The sequence below is a fragment of the Aedes albopictus genome, chromosome 2, assembly GCF_035046485.1.
Source record: "Aedes albopictus strain Foshan chromosome 2, AalbF5, whole genome shotgun sequence".
Classification (NCBI taxonomy): domain Eukaryota; kingdom Metazoa; phylum Arthropoda; class Insecta; order Diptera; family Culicidae; genus Aedes; species Aedes albopictus.
In genome coordinates, this window is record NC_085137.1 from 28,660,143 (window position 1) to 28,676,370 (window position 16,228).

Consider the following 16,228-nt stretch of genomic DNA (forward strand, 5'->3'; position numbering starts at 1 on the left):
AAGAAACAAGATGCGGGTTTACGAGTCGAGGCTCTATTCCCGGAAAAGTGGATTTCAGCTGGATATAAGGGAAGCGCTACCGTTTGTCGTACGGGAAACCACCGCCAACCAGCAGCGTGGGTAAATATTTAACGGTGTTGGTTGGATGAACTTTTTGATAACAAGCCAACTGCCAGTCAGCGTCGTTTTGCGAAAACTTCGGTGGGAATTTTTGGGGCGATGGTGGGAGGACTTCTAGAAGGGGGTGGGAGTTATCGATAACATCAGTGGGACGGAAACTTTGCGTGACCGATGGCCCCGATGGCAGATCAAACCGCTTACGGGTGATGTTATCAATGGATGGTCAAAGTGACACAAATAGAAATGGACGAACGCCATTTCAAGTGATAAATTACCTTGAAGGTCTAACAGGTATCCGACAAACCGGTTTCTTTATTTACTTCAGTCATTGATAATGAACATGGTCCCTATCGTACCCCTTCCAAAACATCAAGATTATTTTGATCGTAGGTATTCTCATGACTACAGCAGTTTGGTCTGAACAATACCATTGGAATTGTTTGTTAACACTTACCCATGATCGGAGGCATTCATCTTCCTCTCGGTACTCGATGTTCGACTTCTCCTCTAGATAGATGACTGCTCAATTCTTTCGCCTCCAACCGCCTAAATCGCCACTCGAAACGCCTTCGTCTTCTCCTCTTGCCACTTTATCACCAACTTCCTCAGCACTACCCCCAGCAAACACAATTCAATCAACAATAATTGTACCGTAAATCAGCGAAACACGACACAGCGCGGCGGCGGTAGTAGATCCAGAGAGATTATTTTTCCTAACGGTGGCACTGCTGCTGTTGATGATAACGACGATTTGTCGTCCTCGTCGCCGCCGTCTTCTATGATTTCTTCATATATGTGGTACGTTGAAATCACCTGAAATCCTACTATCACTTCACGCAATTGCTGCTGCAATCACACTGCATACACTTTGATCCCGCTAGCAACAGCGCCAACACTAATCGATTCGGTTATCTTCTTTCACACAACACCGGGGCATTTGGGGCGATTACAACATATGCTGCTATTTCACGGTGGTGTTTTTATGATAGGTACCTATATTCGCTTTTGATAGATCTATTGAGGACACAGATTGAAAAGGGGGGATATTATGAACACACTTTCTCAGTGGATAACTAGTAATCGATATCGATAGAATCAAAAATAGCATAGGAGCAGCCACTGAGCCGAATTGAATGCGAGCGAGAAAGGATGGAAGACGAGCAGTGTACGCACATCGATGATAATGATGAATTTTGAAAACAATACTTTTAGATCATTCTAATAGTGATCTGTCAATTTTAAGCTGGTTGATTCGCTTTTGTTTTATCGACTTTTTATCAAAATGTAATCAAAAAATTATCTCTTGCTATTGTAATTTCGAAGCGCTTCATTCCGCTTGTGTGCTGTTATCAACTGACAGTCGTCATCACTTGGATAGGTAGATCAGATGTTCCGAACTTCGAAACTCTAAGTGAAACCTCAAACAGCAACTTGCGTTAAGATTAATCTCACGGAAGTTAAGGACAAACGTCTTGAAATCCCGCTTCAACACTACATCAAAACTTCAAACGCACATATCTCAAGAAGCAAGCTTCACACAACAGTGCATTTCATTATTCTATTCTTGCTCACTCGTAATAAGCTTAAAATAAGAAGATCAGATGCACTGGTTTTGTTTACGAAGAAATTTGTGCCCTCAAAATCGTGAGTAGGTGCCAAAGTCGGCCATTGTGGCGGCCATTTTGGGACTCTAACAAGTCTGTCCTTAACAACAAATCATAGGATGAGCATGAGCATAGATGACCGCACAATTCGTAGTTGCTACTCCGTGATTGACCAGAGCAATCGAAATTGCACAAGGAACCAATGAATAGGGCTTGGGACTAGCTTACTATTCTCAATGTACACAGTTCGAGAGCTCTCAACTTTATTAAGGTCAATAACGGCGCCGGCCACGTCCTTACGGTCATCGAGGAAGGGAGGGAATGTTAGTAAGACAAACGTTGTTAAAAAGACCGCGAATCGCTGCATCTCCACGTTTGTCTCAGGAAGGATTTTTTTGTTAGTAGGGTAAGGTACATTGTCAGTCCGGGAGTCACCTATGGTTGGTGATATGATTTGAGAATGGATCAATATACACAAACCGCCGTTAACAACCGACCACTTTTCGACGCAAAAACTAGCCAAAAAGAAAATTCTATCGCGCGTCTCCACTCCACTAGGGAGCAGAAATCTTTAGTCTATTCCACACAGAAATACACTGAACGCGACTCACTTGTCGGCGCCCGGATTTTTTCTCGACCGGCGAGCCCGAACTAACACTTTTCACTCTTTTGTGTGAATGCAAAAAAATGAAAGAAAATATTTATTATCAACTTAAAGTATTGGGAACTAGCGCCGACGGAAAGCGAAAAATTCGGGACCGACTCGATCCACGACGCGTCCACCGCACACTCGATTAATCTCACGGAAGTTAACAACAAATCAAGGGATAAACCCCTAGAGAAATTTTTAGTGGAATTGGTGAAGAACTATAGAATAAAATTTCTGGTAGATTTGCATATGGTCAAACAAACCTGGAGGATTTTATAAGAACATGTCTAGCATTGTTTGAAAACTTGGAAAGAATTTCCGATGACAAAAATAGGTTAAACCGCCAAGGCATGTTTACGTATCAACATCATAACGTACAAAATTAAGATTAATCCCTTTTGTTTGTGTACGCACGCACATCGATAACGGTGATCATAATGATGAATTCCAAAAACATTACTTTCACATGATTCCACAATCGACATGATCTGGCAATTTTCAAGCTGCTTGATCCGCTTTTCTTTTATCGACTTTTTATCAAAATGTCATCAAAAATGTATTTTTGGCTTATGATGTTTTATCAGTTACCAACTAATTTGTTATAGGTCGAAATGTTTTGATTCCGCTTTGTATGTTGTTATCAACTGACAGTCGTCATTAACAGGGTACGGTAGAGATGTTTCGAACTTCGGAACTCGAAGTCAAGACAAATCTCACGAAAGTCCGTAACAAATTACTACAGAAACCTTTAGAGAAACTTTTGGTGGAATTGGTGAAGAATTACATCACACCGTATGGGATACTACTAATATAAACATCAGAGGTGAGTATCTGTTATAGTTTCTTTCTTCTAAGAACATTAACATTTGAAATTATGGTGGCTAGCCCACGTTTGAAAACTCCATTCGTCAGGAAGTTTTGGACTTGACTCTATGTAGTTAGATGGTCTATTTCTGGTAAAATAGAAAACTGGCATGAAGAAATGTCGATGAAAAATCATCTTCGAATGGGAAGGGGTCTAGTGTTAGAAAACGTTAGAAGATAAGGAAACTGATCGTGAATCTTATCTCAACGGTTCTACAGTAATTGGAAGAGTGCGTCATAGAAAGCCACATCAAGTCCAAAACACCATTCATTGGAATATGCGTCCAAGTTCAAAATCCTCAACTCCTACCAAGAGAGCTGCCCGAATAAAAAATTACCATTCATTACATGGTAAATATTATTAACAAATGGCTGGTTTTATTGTTCACAATAAAACACATAGTAGATATTTTGTTACTTTTGACAATAGAAATCAAGCCCATATAGTTCGTACAATAAGTGAACATAAGCTTTATTAGTGACTAATTGATTCGATTGTTTTTCAATAGTTCTATAATAATTTAAAGCTACTATCAGTAAACATTAATTTAAGTTGTTTTAAATAGTTGCAAAAGTGCCTGCAAAGTTCTCATGGACTTTTTATTAAAAAAGAGTTTATTTCTCAATTACACTTAAAAACAATTCGTAACAAATAAATAACAATAAATATTATTGTTGCTTGGATCATGTTTGTATAATCAAATACAAAATCACTTGACATATTTTTTATAGTTTTCGTTTTAAATTTGAGTACAGTAGATGTTTCGGTTATCGAATGTTATTCGCTAAAACTTCAACGACTGACAGACGTCAAGCCGTGTTGGCAGAGGAAGCTCTCAATAAATAACTGAGAAAGTACTTATAGAAAACTAGCTGAAAAGCAGGTTTAGCCAAGTGAGGATGTTACGACAAGAAAAAGATGAACAATGATTTTTCTAATGTTTTCCAAAAAATTAAAGGAATCTAGTAAATAGTAAATTACCATTGATAACAATACAAATACAATTAGTTTAATGGGGTCAATTGAACCGATGTTAAAATAAACATGCAATAATATTAAATATTGTTGTTATGTAAACAGATTTCGCCTTTGAAAAACCAAGGAATTCATATTTCTCGGTAACATTTTTATCCAGCATTTACAGATACTAATAGCCACATGAATTGTGAACGATTTATGGTATGGATCATACGACCTGAGGTCTGACTTGTGATATTTGACAGTTATTTGAAAAGATTGAAGATAGATCTTATCATCAGCTGCCAAGCAATACATACCAGACAGGCATCAGAGTGTGCATATCATTCTGGCGGACGTTAGTGCTCGTAAATGCTGGATATAAATGTTAGCGTGAAAATGTAAATTCTATGGATTTTCAAAAGCGAAAACTGCTTACAAATAACAACAAATATTATTGTATTTTTATTGTAACAACGATTCATTTGACGCCATTCAATTAATTGTATTTGTATTGTAAGAACAATGAAAAAACATTAAGATATATTGTTATCTTTTGAAAATTGCCCTAAAAATGTCTCATAAAAACACAATACATTCTATTGTTTTTAGCGAAAAAGTGTATGAAAATTTTCTCAAAATTTTATGGTTAAGATACATAACGACCACCATTTTTTATTGTAAAAGCGCCATTTACCATTCACCGAATGGTATAGAACAATAGGGGTGATGGTGAGTGTGCCGTGTAAATTACAATATGTTTAATGGTGAATATTTTTCGAAAAAATGGTGTTGTAACAATAAAATTTATCGTATTTTTATTGAGCTTCTCAAAATTTATTAGACTTTTGTGCAAATAATTTTTGCACAGTGATTATTTGCACACCTCACTGAACACCTGCGTTTGCTCACGGTTACCTCGACAACAACTTTTCTTCTCATTGTTAGGATTTTTTCACTCAACGTTTGATGAGTTCAATTGTTTTGATTACCGTCGTATCTGCACAGTAGGTAAATACATCGAAGAGCCAGCAAAAAAAATGCGAAATAGTTCAGGAACATGGGGTTCTCGGAGTAAATTGTAGGGAATTTAGGGCTCTGCAAAGTTTTGGCGAACCAGCTGTTTGAATCTGGGGAATCTAGAAATAATTTGGGTGCGGATTCCAAGAGCCGGAATCAGTCGAGGGAAAGTTGGGGGAGGAATGCATTACAGATCGTAAGTTAATAACTCCAAGCGGGGGATTAATTTAGTCAGTAGAGAAATGAAAGGATACGTCGGGTAGGAACTGTAATTTTAGTTCTAGAAGAAAGCTCGTGGACTCATGGCGGGTACGAAAAAATCGGCACTTTATTAGCTGCATCACACCGCCCGGTCTAGAATAAATTGCCAGCGCATATCGTTCAGGGAACAATTATTCTTTATCTCTCGTTTTACACCTTGGTTCACCCGGATGCAGTCAGACCTTATCCGGTTGATACACGAAATATTTCCCATCCCGCTGAAGGTCACCGTCTGTGAGTTCGTCTCTCTTGGTTAAACGTCAAATATTTTGATGCACACGCCTACTAAAATTAGTGAGTGTGCAAATCGTATCTCACTAAAGCAAAACTGCACTAGAGTCTAACAATTCAAGCAATCGATATTTTTTTTATCAGGGTGTCCAATTCAATCAACTAGTTTGAGCATAGGTGTTCCATGGTGGAATGAAACTCTTGAGAAGCTTAGGAAGACTGCGCGTAGGGAATTTAACGGCGCCAAACGAACCGCCTATTGAAGCCTTTATAGAAAGGCTCTGACGAACTACAACAAAGAAATAAGATCAGCCAAACGGACATTATGGATTCAACTGTGTGAAAGCATAGAGAATACCCCCGTAGTGGCCAGATCCCCAAAAAAAAATTTCAAAGGACTACTTCATGATATGGATAGCCTCCGAACAGACGGTTAGCTCACTATAGAGTCTAGCGATACATTGAATGAACTGTTAAAAATCCACTTCCTTGATTCAATCCCTGAGTTAAGCATCGGCAACCAAGACACTAGAACTGCTGTCTCAGATCCACAAGAGATCCAGTTTTGGGTTTCAGGATCTAAAAACGACGCAATAAAGGTTGCAAAGGAAGCTTTCACTCGGGCCAAGGTTAAGAGGACAATGAGATCTTTCAAGCCATTTAAGTCTCCTGACATGGATGGAATATTCCCAGCGTTGATCCAAAAAGAGGAGAAAAACTGGTTTCAACCTTTATTACAGATTTTCAGGGCGAGTCAGATTTTGGGGCACATAGGGTATTGTACCATTTGGGCAGGTGTACCTATTTAGATACTGTACGTGCCTAACTCTGGACAAAAATTCAAATCAATCGGGTTGAAATTGACTTAGTTATAGCGGCAAGTGCCCAAAATAGATACACCTGCCCAAATGGTACAAGACCCTACCTACCGATTGGCGTCTAGTCCGGGCTGTCTTCGGAAGGCATGTTAGAGAGATAAAACCAACCCCAAAGCATTCGGACCGATAAGTTTATCTTCTGCATTGCTCAAACTTATGGGAAAGGTTCTTTGTGAGTACATAAATTACAAACTTATGAAAGCAATGCCTTTGTCAAAAACCCAATTCGCTTATCAAAGTGGAAAATCTACGATCTCAGCCAGTGAATCAAAATTCAACCATCGCGCAACAATAATGACAATATCGCAACCTGTATTTGTTGCGACAAAACAACCCATGCGACATAAGTTTGTCCCAACTTGAAAATAATGGGATTAACATCGTACACCACGAGTTTAGAGATTTTTAAGCCTTGCACTGCGATTTTCGAACGGTAACTTCGAATCGGTAAACACTGCAACTCTGGTGAAGCTCTATCATCAAACAGTTTCGACTGTGGGTTAGTAATAATTGATTATTCACGAGTTGAAAAGTACACAACAAATTCAGCTTCCGTTTTGTCTGCAACAAAAAATTTCGAGATCATGTCATTATCTGTTACCAGTAGGGATAATGACTAATCGTCGCACCTTCTTTGTTGCTTGTTTTGTGCCTCTTTTGTCTGACAATTCTCTTCACTGATCTCAGCACAACATACGGTAGTTCAAAAGATCGAAAAAACACTTAATACAAAAGCAATTGCGCTTGTAGCAATATTGATAATGTCGTCGCGGTTGAAATCCGAAGATTCCTCACACCCGGTAATCGAATATTCTCAAAATCCATACGTGAAACCTACCGTCGGACGTAGTGCGCTGGATAGCGAAACTGGCCCTCTATCCAGTGCAATGTGCCAGACGTACGTCCGACACACGGTTTAGGAGAAAAATCGATTTTCGCGTGTCAAAAATTTTGATTTTTAACTGTACGAACAATATTGAAGGTGCATTCGATAACGCTTCTTATTCATCAATAGGGTCAGTAATGCCAAGGAGAAATTTCGACCCATGAATTGCTAGCTGGTTACATGCTGTACTAACAAATCGAAAATCTCCTCTGAGCTTAGCGGTTTATACAACACTGTGAAAGCAACAAGGGGGTGTCCGCAAGGCAGAGTGCTTTCTCCTTTGTTGTGGTAGTGGATGAACAACTAGACAGCTTAGAGAAAAGAGGCTTCAAAGTGGTTGGATATACTGATGACGTTGTCATTATTGTACGAGGCAAATTCGAAAGTGTTACAGTGGATATTCGTCTTTCACTAAACGGAGGAAGATCCAACTGAAACCCCTTTTCTTTAATCAAACACAATTAGTTTATTAAAATGAAGCTTAATAGCTAGGTGTCATAGTCTACTCGATGCAAAATTGAATTGGAACTCTAATCTATAATCAGTTGTGCAGAAATGCTTCGAGGGCTTTTGTTACCAGTTTTATTTTTCTGTTGCATGTTCGATTTTAACTTGTGAATATTCTCACATTTTTATTGTGCATTTATAGGGTTCTTCCATAACTCAGGAGAAAAATAGCCCTAGCAACCAAAGCGGTTGCATACTTCCAGGTCATTCCTAACGATAAATGACTGCAAGACAGGCAAACGGTTCCTAGCACGGACATCAAAATGCAGCCGTCTTGCATTAAAACCCGATTCGGGATGGCCAAGTAGGATTAGTTTTCCTAGACAAAATTAAGCTATGAACACAGAACAAAGACTGTTAACAAGAATGCAGATCAGGCATACAAAACACAAACTCCAGGATGACTGATGGACCTAGAACAAATATGAAACCTCCTCATCCTGTGATCGTAAATAGTTGCCCATTAGGGTAGCAGGCCAAATTTTATGTTTAGTGTTGTATTGCATGAAAATTTATGTTTTGTGTGTGTCAATTTGTGAAATCGTGCATTATTGTGCATTTGTAGTGTTCTGAGTTATTTTTCCCAGGGCCAAGTGAAAAATAAAATAGAACATTTGTAGGGTTCTATGTTATTACACGTAACATGGCGCCCAACTGAAAAACCCACTGTGCTGTCCTTATAGTAACACAGGTATTGAAGATGCGATTACTTATTTGTAGATTATTTTAGGTTAATTAGATAGGCGTTAAAGATAGTCTCTTGATGATTTGTCACCTTAATTGGCGTGGCTTGAGCTTCTTTATTATTTTGATGCAGTTACCGTACCGTTACCGTTAAGTAAAAATAAGTCAGGTTAAGTTAGGCTAGAAGTTAATCAGCCTTTTCAATATCTTACCTACAAACAGCCTTACGAAATTTTTGTGGATGCTTTGCAATCATCCACAAAAATTTCGTTCTCCGTTGGTGAAGGTTGTGTTACCAGTTTTATTTTTCTGTTGCATGTTCGATTTTAACTTGTGAATATTCTCACATTTTTATTGTGCATTTATAGGGTTCTTCCATAACTCAGGAGAAAAATAGCCCTAGCAACCAAAGCGGTTGCATACTTCCAGGTCATTCCTAACGATAAATGACTGCAAGACAGGCAAACGGTTCCTAGCACGGACATCAAAATGCAGCCGTCTTGCATTAAAACCCGATTCGGGATGGCCAAGTAGGATTAGTTTTCCTAGACAAAAAGCTATGAACACTGAACAAAGACTGTTAACAAGAATGCAGATCTGGCATACAAAACACACACTCCAGGATGACTGATGGACCTAGAACAAATATGAAACCTCCTCATCCTGTGATCGGAGCCTTGGAGTACCAGGGCACCCTCCAAAGAATTTTGCCCTTACTGCGCTAACCGGGGCAATAGCGCGATGGACCTTGTATTTCTCCGAGACAATCAGCTGCCCTTCTTCAATCTCATACTTGAGGCTGAATAAGGGCGGGATTATGAACATGTTGTTAATTAGTTTAAATTTTTACCTATATGGTTTCGCATTATGCGTTTTACACAGTGTATTTTGTGCATCCTCGCCTTTGGCGCACTCAAATCGATACCGATCTGGCTTTATTGTTGCTGTTCTTTTTTGTGCTGTGATTGTTAAGAGTTTAATCTTGCCTAGTATGGGTAGTGGCTACGGTTAGGATAGCTCAGATCAATCTTCAGCACAAAAGAACAGCAACGATCAATCTTTGTAGACTTATGCAAAATGGTACAGTCCAAGTGGCGTAAGGGGAAATTCGTACTTTCGGGAACTTTCGTAAGGGGAATTTCTATCTAGGAAACCTTGTGAATCCGGTGTTTGCTACTTTCAGTAAAAATGAAATGGCAAACTCACGTGTCATGCCTCGTGCATGTGTGCTTGTTTTTTTTTCATTTTTATTTATGTGTATTTTAACTTAAATGCTAATTCTACACTGATGTGTGCTTGTCAACAACGCAATCGTTGCTACACTCATCTCTGAACTAACTACTAGAGATGTATGTGCTATCACAATCGATGTATCTGTTGGAACCTCATCAGGAAATACGTTTATTGTTCGGTTTATTTACCGCATGATGAACCATCCCCTACGGATGCTTTCAAGCAAGTCATTGCATACTGCACTTCAAAAGGCCTTCCGCTAATTGTTGGTAGTGATGCTAATGCTTACCATATAATCTGGGACAGCTCAGACATCAATTTGAGAGGCTCCAGTTTAATGGAATACTTAAGTAGTACAGATCTTGGATCACTTAACATAGGCAACCGCCCAACCTTCATGGTATCTGCTAGAGAGGAAGTGTTAGACATAACGCTTTGGTTCTAGTAGAATTAGTCACGAGCTAACCAATTGGCACACACTTAAAAAATATTCGCGGGCTCGGCTTTCCGCGCACAGCCGATTACTCAGCAAACTCAAAAACTGATATCTCAGTTAAAACTGCATTTGTTAGCTGATTCTCAGCAAAGCAGTTGCTGTACCTCAGTAATGAACTGTCAAAGTTGCTGAGATCTCGGTTACGTTGTTGTTTGCCGAGCGCTCGGCTGTGCGGATCTCGGCGAAAGTTTGAGAAAATGCTGAGATCCCGGCATTTCAAATTAAGTGTGCATGTCTCAGATGAAGAATCTTTATCTGACCATCGCTACATCTTGTTTGAACATGTGAATGGTACTTCGCAAACTTTGCGTTTCAGGAACCCCCGGTCAACCAACTGGGATATCTTTACCGATTTGGTTGCAGCCAAATTTCATGGATACTCACCATCTATTGACAATCCAAGTGATTTAGATGATGCCGTTTATACTACAACGGCCTTCATCATGGAAGCTTTTGAAGAAGCTTGCCCTCTGCGGTCTGTGAAGACCACAAGAGGAACCCCTTGGTGGAACTCTGATCTGGCGAAGCTCAGGAAACAATGTAGAAAGAGTTGGAACAGACGACGTTCGGCTGGATCGGAGGCTTTCAGGTCGGCTTCAAGGCCTACCAGAAAGCTCTTCGGTCAGCTGAACGATCCGGCTGGAAAAACCTTTGTACAAATGTTTCCAGTCTGAGTGAAGCCACACAAAATCCTTGCAAAATCTAAGGATTTTCAAGTGAACAAACTTCGTTTGCCAAATGGTGATTTCACTTCCTCTGATGAGGAAGTTTTGGAATGTTTATTCAGTTCACACTTCCCTGAATGTGTGGATATTACAACTACGGATTAACCTGATGTCTTTTCTTGTTAGTTATGATTCCCTGGCCTCGGCTCGGAGTATTGTAACTATAGAATCGATTGAGTGGGCACTTAATAGCTTTGCTCCTTCCGAATCTCCTGGAGCAGATGGGATTTATCCTATTTTGCTCCAGAAGGGATTTGATTATTTCAAACATGTTTTGAAAAAAATACTTGTTTGCCCATATAGCCGAGGCGGTAAACGCACGGGTATTCAGCATGACCATGCTGAGGGTGACGGGTTCGATTCCCGGTCGGTCCAGGATCTTTTCGTAAAGGAAATTTCCTTGACTTCCTTGGGCATAGAGTATCTTCGTGCCTACCACACGATATACACATGCAAAATGGTCATTGGCAGAGGAAGCTCTCAGTTAATAACTGTGGAAGTGCTCATAGAACACTAAGCTGAGAAGCAGGCTTTGTCCCAGTGAGGACGTTACGCCAAGAAGAGGAGAGAGAGGAGAGGAGGGACTTGTTTGCAGTTTTGCTACAGGGTATATTCCCAAATCCTGGCGGGATATTACTGTGAAGCTTATTCCGAAAGTGGGTCGTGCGTCGTATGAAGAAGCAAAGAGTTTCAGACCTATCCGTTTGGCCTCTTTTCTTCTGAAATGCTTAGAACGCATTGTGGATCATCACATCCGTGATGTTCATCTGGCCAACGTGCCTCTTCATGTGAACCAACAAGCTTACCAATCTGGAAAATCCACTGTGACTCTTTTAGACCAGGACGAGAAGGCATTCACTCAAAAGCAATCCAGCTTGAGAATTTTCTTAGATGTTGAGGGTACATTTGAGAACGTGCCATTCGATGTCCCATATTGGAAGCCGCACGGGGTCATGGTATATCTCCAATGATTTCCAATTGGATTCACCAAATGCTCAAAAACCGACATCTCTTCTCGACATTGCGTCAAGCGGCGATTAGGAAATTGAGTGTTTGTGGATGCCCCCAAGGGGGAGTCTTATCACCACTTTTGTGGAATCCCGTAGCAGATACGCTATTGAGGCAACTCAATAATAGCAGTTTTCCTACTTATGGTTTTGCCGACGACTACCTAACATTGTTAGTTGGTATGTCCATCATCACCCTTTTCGACTTGATGCAAAGCGCCCTTCAACTAGTTGGCCAATATGGCCTTTCGGTAAATCCGAATAAAACTTCTGTTGTTCTTTTCACGGAAAGGCAAAAGGCGTATTAATGGCGTTCGACCGTTACGTCTCTTAGATTCTAAGATCGATGTGACTGAACAGGTAAAGTACCTTGGAATCACTCTTGATTCCAAGGTTTCCTGGACACCTCAAATTGAGTTCAGAATCAAGAAAGCTTGTATGGCCTTAGGGCAATGCCGGCAAACCTTTGGTAAAACTTGGGGTCTAAAACCCAAGTATATCGAATGGATTTACACAACTGTTGTTCGAACAATATTGGCCTATTTTTTTAGACGCTTTAACCAGTTTGGTCATTTGCGTCTACAAATATATTGACCTATGGATGTCTTGTGTGGTAGCAGAACGGCGAAGTGAGAACGATCCAATCAAAATTCGGCCATCTCCAAAGGAAGTGCTTAATGGCGATGACTGGAGCGTTCTCTTCAACTCCCACGGCAGTGCTAGAAGTTTATACTTTCACACTACACATTTATCGCAAACAAGAAGCTCATTTTTGCACTTACCGTTTATGGGTACTCGGTTTACTAGAGAAAACTCCTGTGAACCGCAGATCAACACACACCTCGTTGTTTCCACTTTTGGCGGATTGGGACAAAGTTGTCCATGCTCCAAGTGATCTTACAACTGCTTGTAATTTTCCACATAGGACATTTTCCACGAAATTCCCTTTCCGGGAAGAGTAGACATCTGTATTTCAGACGGCATCGTATGTTACACTGATGGCTCCCTTCCCGAAGGTCGAGCAGGTGCTGGTGTTTATTCTCGTGAGCTAAGGCTACATCAGTCTTACTTACTTGGTAGACATTGCACCGTTTTTCAAGCCGAAATCTTTGCTCTTATGTGCGGAGTGCAATCAGCACTTCAGCAACACGTGATGGGCAACTTCTGTTCAGACTTCTGTTCAGATAGTCAGGCTGCTTTCAAAGCCATTGCAATGCATTCTTTTGACAAACTCTAGGTCGAAGTAAGTTATCGCTTGTCGAACGCAAATCGAGGAGCTGAGTTCAGCAAACGCTGTTCACCTTGTACCTGGCCATTCTTCCATCGCTGGAAATGAATTGGCTGATGAGTTAGCTCGCTCTGGAGCATCACATGACTTCATTGGCCCTGAGCCAGCTATTCCGGTATCCAAGTGTTGGGTAAAGCTTCAGATTGACACCTGGGCTGCCATTCAGCACAAACAATACTGGAATAGTTTGGAGTCATGTCATCAAACAAAATTTTATTGTACTGAGCCATCTCCAGGGGTGGCGAAGTATCTAACAAATCTGTCCAATCATAATTGCAGCATGTTGATCAAAGCATTGACTGGCCACTGCCGACTCAGTTATCACATGGCGAATATTTATCAGGCTGATTCATTTGTATGTGATAGCTGTGAATCCGATTATGGAACTTCGTATCATTTGATATTTATGTAACTGTCCAGTTTTTGCGCAACTGCGTTTCCGAGTACTCGGTAAACACTTTTTAAGTCAAACTGACTTCAGAAACCTGAATCTTCAGGATGTTCTGTAGTGCTTAACCCGTTGGCTGTGGTAAAGAGCAATAGGCTCTCTTTTACGCTTTATGCGTTATTACATCGCCCTTTTTAGGGTATTCTAGAACCAAAGATCGAAAGCTCTTAAAGAAAGTAATGACGAAACTCTAACTAAACATTGATACTGGAAGTTTAGTGCATCTTTAATAAGACTTCTTGGTATAAGTGCCTTCAACTAAAAAACCTTGTTGAACGAGTGCTGCCCAAAATTCAAACCCACGACTAGCAGTACTGTTGATGTCGACGCTCTCCTCAGATCACTTCAAGCTTTTCAATCAGGTTTGCTCTGTCGCATTCAAAAACCAAATAAAGGCAGAGTACGAGTCTGCAGTTCTCAAATAAAACCAATACAATCAACCCGAATCTGTCTGCCATTAAAAGTTTCAACGCGCAGAGGGGCCTACACCTGAATGAACAACTCATTGTTTACTTTCACTGAGCTGCACCTTGTCTACGGGGAGTTTTCAAAAGCTGGATAAGTTGCAGGCGGCGGCAGCTGAAGCAGACTGCTTCCACTGACGTCAGCTTGTTCATTTATGTAGGTGCAACATTAGGCCTTCGCTTCGGCCAATTAGTGATGCATAATAGGCCAAATCAGAACCGAAAGTGTTAATCTTTTAGGAAATGGCTTAGTTACAGATGCTCGAAGTAGGGTTGCTCTTAGAAATCTTTGCAGTTTTAAAAGGAACCTGACAAAGTATAAAACATTCAAGTTCCAAAATCCTGTCTGATAGGCAAGTTTCTTTAGCAAAATGCTTCAGCAGATCAAGGACTTCCGGTTGGGTTTCTTTCTCGGTTGTCTCGCTTGAACCACTTTTAATCACTTAGTCCGGATTTCCATCCAGAAAACGGTGCCAGCCTGAAAGCTGAAACCGACCACAAGTCGCTGACAAGCATTATATTCCGATGTGCACAACTTCCTTCCTTCCTCGCTTCTTTTCCTCCGCCCCAGCCATCAGTTCCGGATACGATTTCTCCGCGTGACACACTCTTGCTGCTGCTGGTTGTCCTCCACTTGTTATGCACCACACCACACACAACCACTACTAGTTCCAGCAGTGCGGGGAACACGTCTATCCATAACTGGTTTTTGATTTCTTCTTTGCTCTCTTCAGCAGCTTTCTTTCGATCCGTCTGCTGGAGGAATCAATCGAATGACCACTCCATTTCTCCGGAAACACGGTAAAGCAACTCGCGAACGCTTCCCCTTTCACTTTTAGAACCCAACTTGCGCGTCTTCCCAAAAAGCCAGCGAATCCTCCCACAACTTTCTGTTCCCTGCTTCCTGTGGTAGGTTCAATTTAGTTGTTCCTCGGCCTGCCACCTCTTCAAAATCGAAAAAAGAACCTTCTTTTTCACCGTCGTCCTACCCACACTTTGTGGGGCGCCCCTCACGCATACAACCTCGCTGCCAGCACTTTACGCACGCGGGGTCGCAGCACACACACTCACACAATCTTCCCCACAGCAAAGCACTCCCAAAGAAGCAGCAGCAGCACCAGCTCCACCGTAACCTCCCGATGACTGTGGAAAGAAAAAAAAAACCTTCCGGAATTTCCACCACAATCGGAGGCGACACAAGACACTATTTTCGCGTAGTTTTCCGCCACGTCACGTACCGAAATCGAACAACCCGACGCACTCCACGTATCGGCAAATACCGTAGCGATTCTGCACAGCACTTCTGGAACTGCTGATGGGGCTCGAAATCTCCACACGATGGACGATGATGACGGATTACACACCAGAGCGAGAGAGATCTCGACGGGACGAAAAATTACTTTGAAATGCGAAAAAATCACCAGCCGAACACGGAGCGAGCGGGCCGAGATGACGCAAAGTGACATTTCTGCGGCTGACAGTTGCACCTGCAGGGGTGTGACGTGATCGACATCTGGCGGCAGGTTACTGAAGATCGACGCTTCATTCGTGCCCAAACGACATCACTCCACCGCAAAATCGCTAGCGTGCAACGAGCGACGCGATTCCATCTTTCGAATGGTGGAGGACATTGGTACCTTTTTCGCGGTGTTGCTTTACCGTAAACAACCAACACCGCGAAAAAAGTACCTACACCCTCCACTATTTGAAGGATGGTGGAGCGTCGATCGTGTAAGCAACAGTGTAAGTTTATCGTTTGGCAGTCAATTCGCCTTCAAACGTCATCACCCCACCGCAACATCGCTAGAGTAGAACGATCGACGCGCCACCATTTTTCGAATGTTGGAGAGCACAGGTACCTTTTTCGCGGTGTTGCTTCACCGTAAAAAACACCGCGAAAAAAGT

At 41.3% G+C, this 16,228-nt stretch overlaps 1 protein-coding gene across 9 annotated transcripts in view; it reads right to left on the reverse strand.

Annotated features, from left to right (window-relative positions):
- Positions 1 to 15,788, reverse strand: part of LOC109416800 (AP-1 complex subunit gamma-1) — a 93,841-nt gene extending 78,053 nt beyond the window's left edge. For 2 of the 9 annotated variants that reach the window (XM_029864189.2, XM_029864188.2), the window contains exons 1-2: positions 15,395 to 15,786; positions 575 to 1,134 (exon numbers count right to left, since the gene is read on the reverse strand). In XM_029864189.2, the coding sequence (XP_029720049.1) occupies positions 575 to 594 (20 nt within the window). In that variant the 5' untranslated portion in view covers positions 595 to 1,134; positions 15,395 to 15,786. Of the gene's footprint in view, positions 1 to 574; positions 1,135 to 15,289 lie in introns of all 9 variants that reach the window. The other 7 variants (XM_029864186.2, XM_062849375.1, XM_062849376.1 and 4 more) reach the window with 7 other exon arrangements.
- Positions 15,789 to 16,228: the final 440 nt, after the last annotated feature.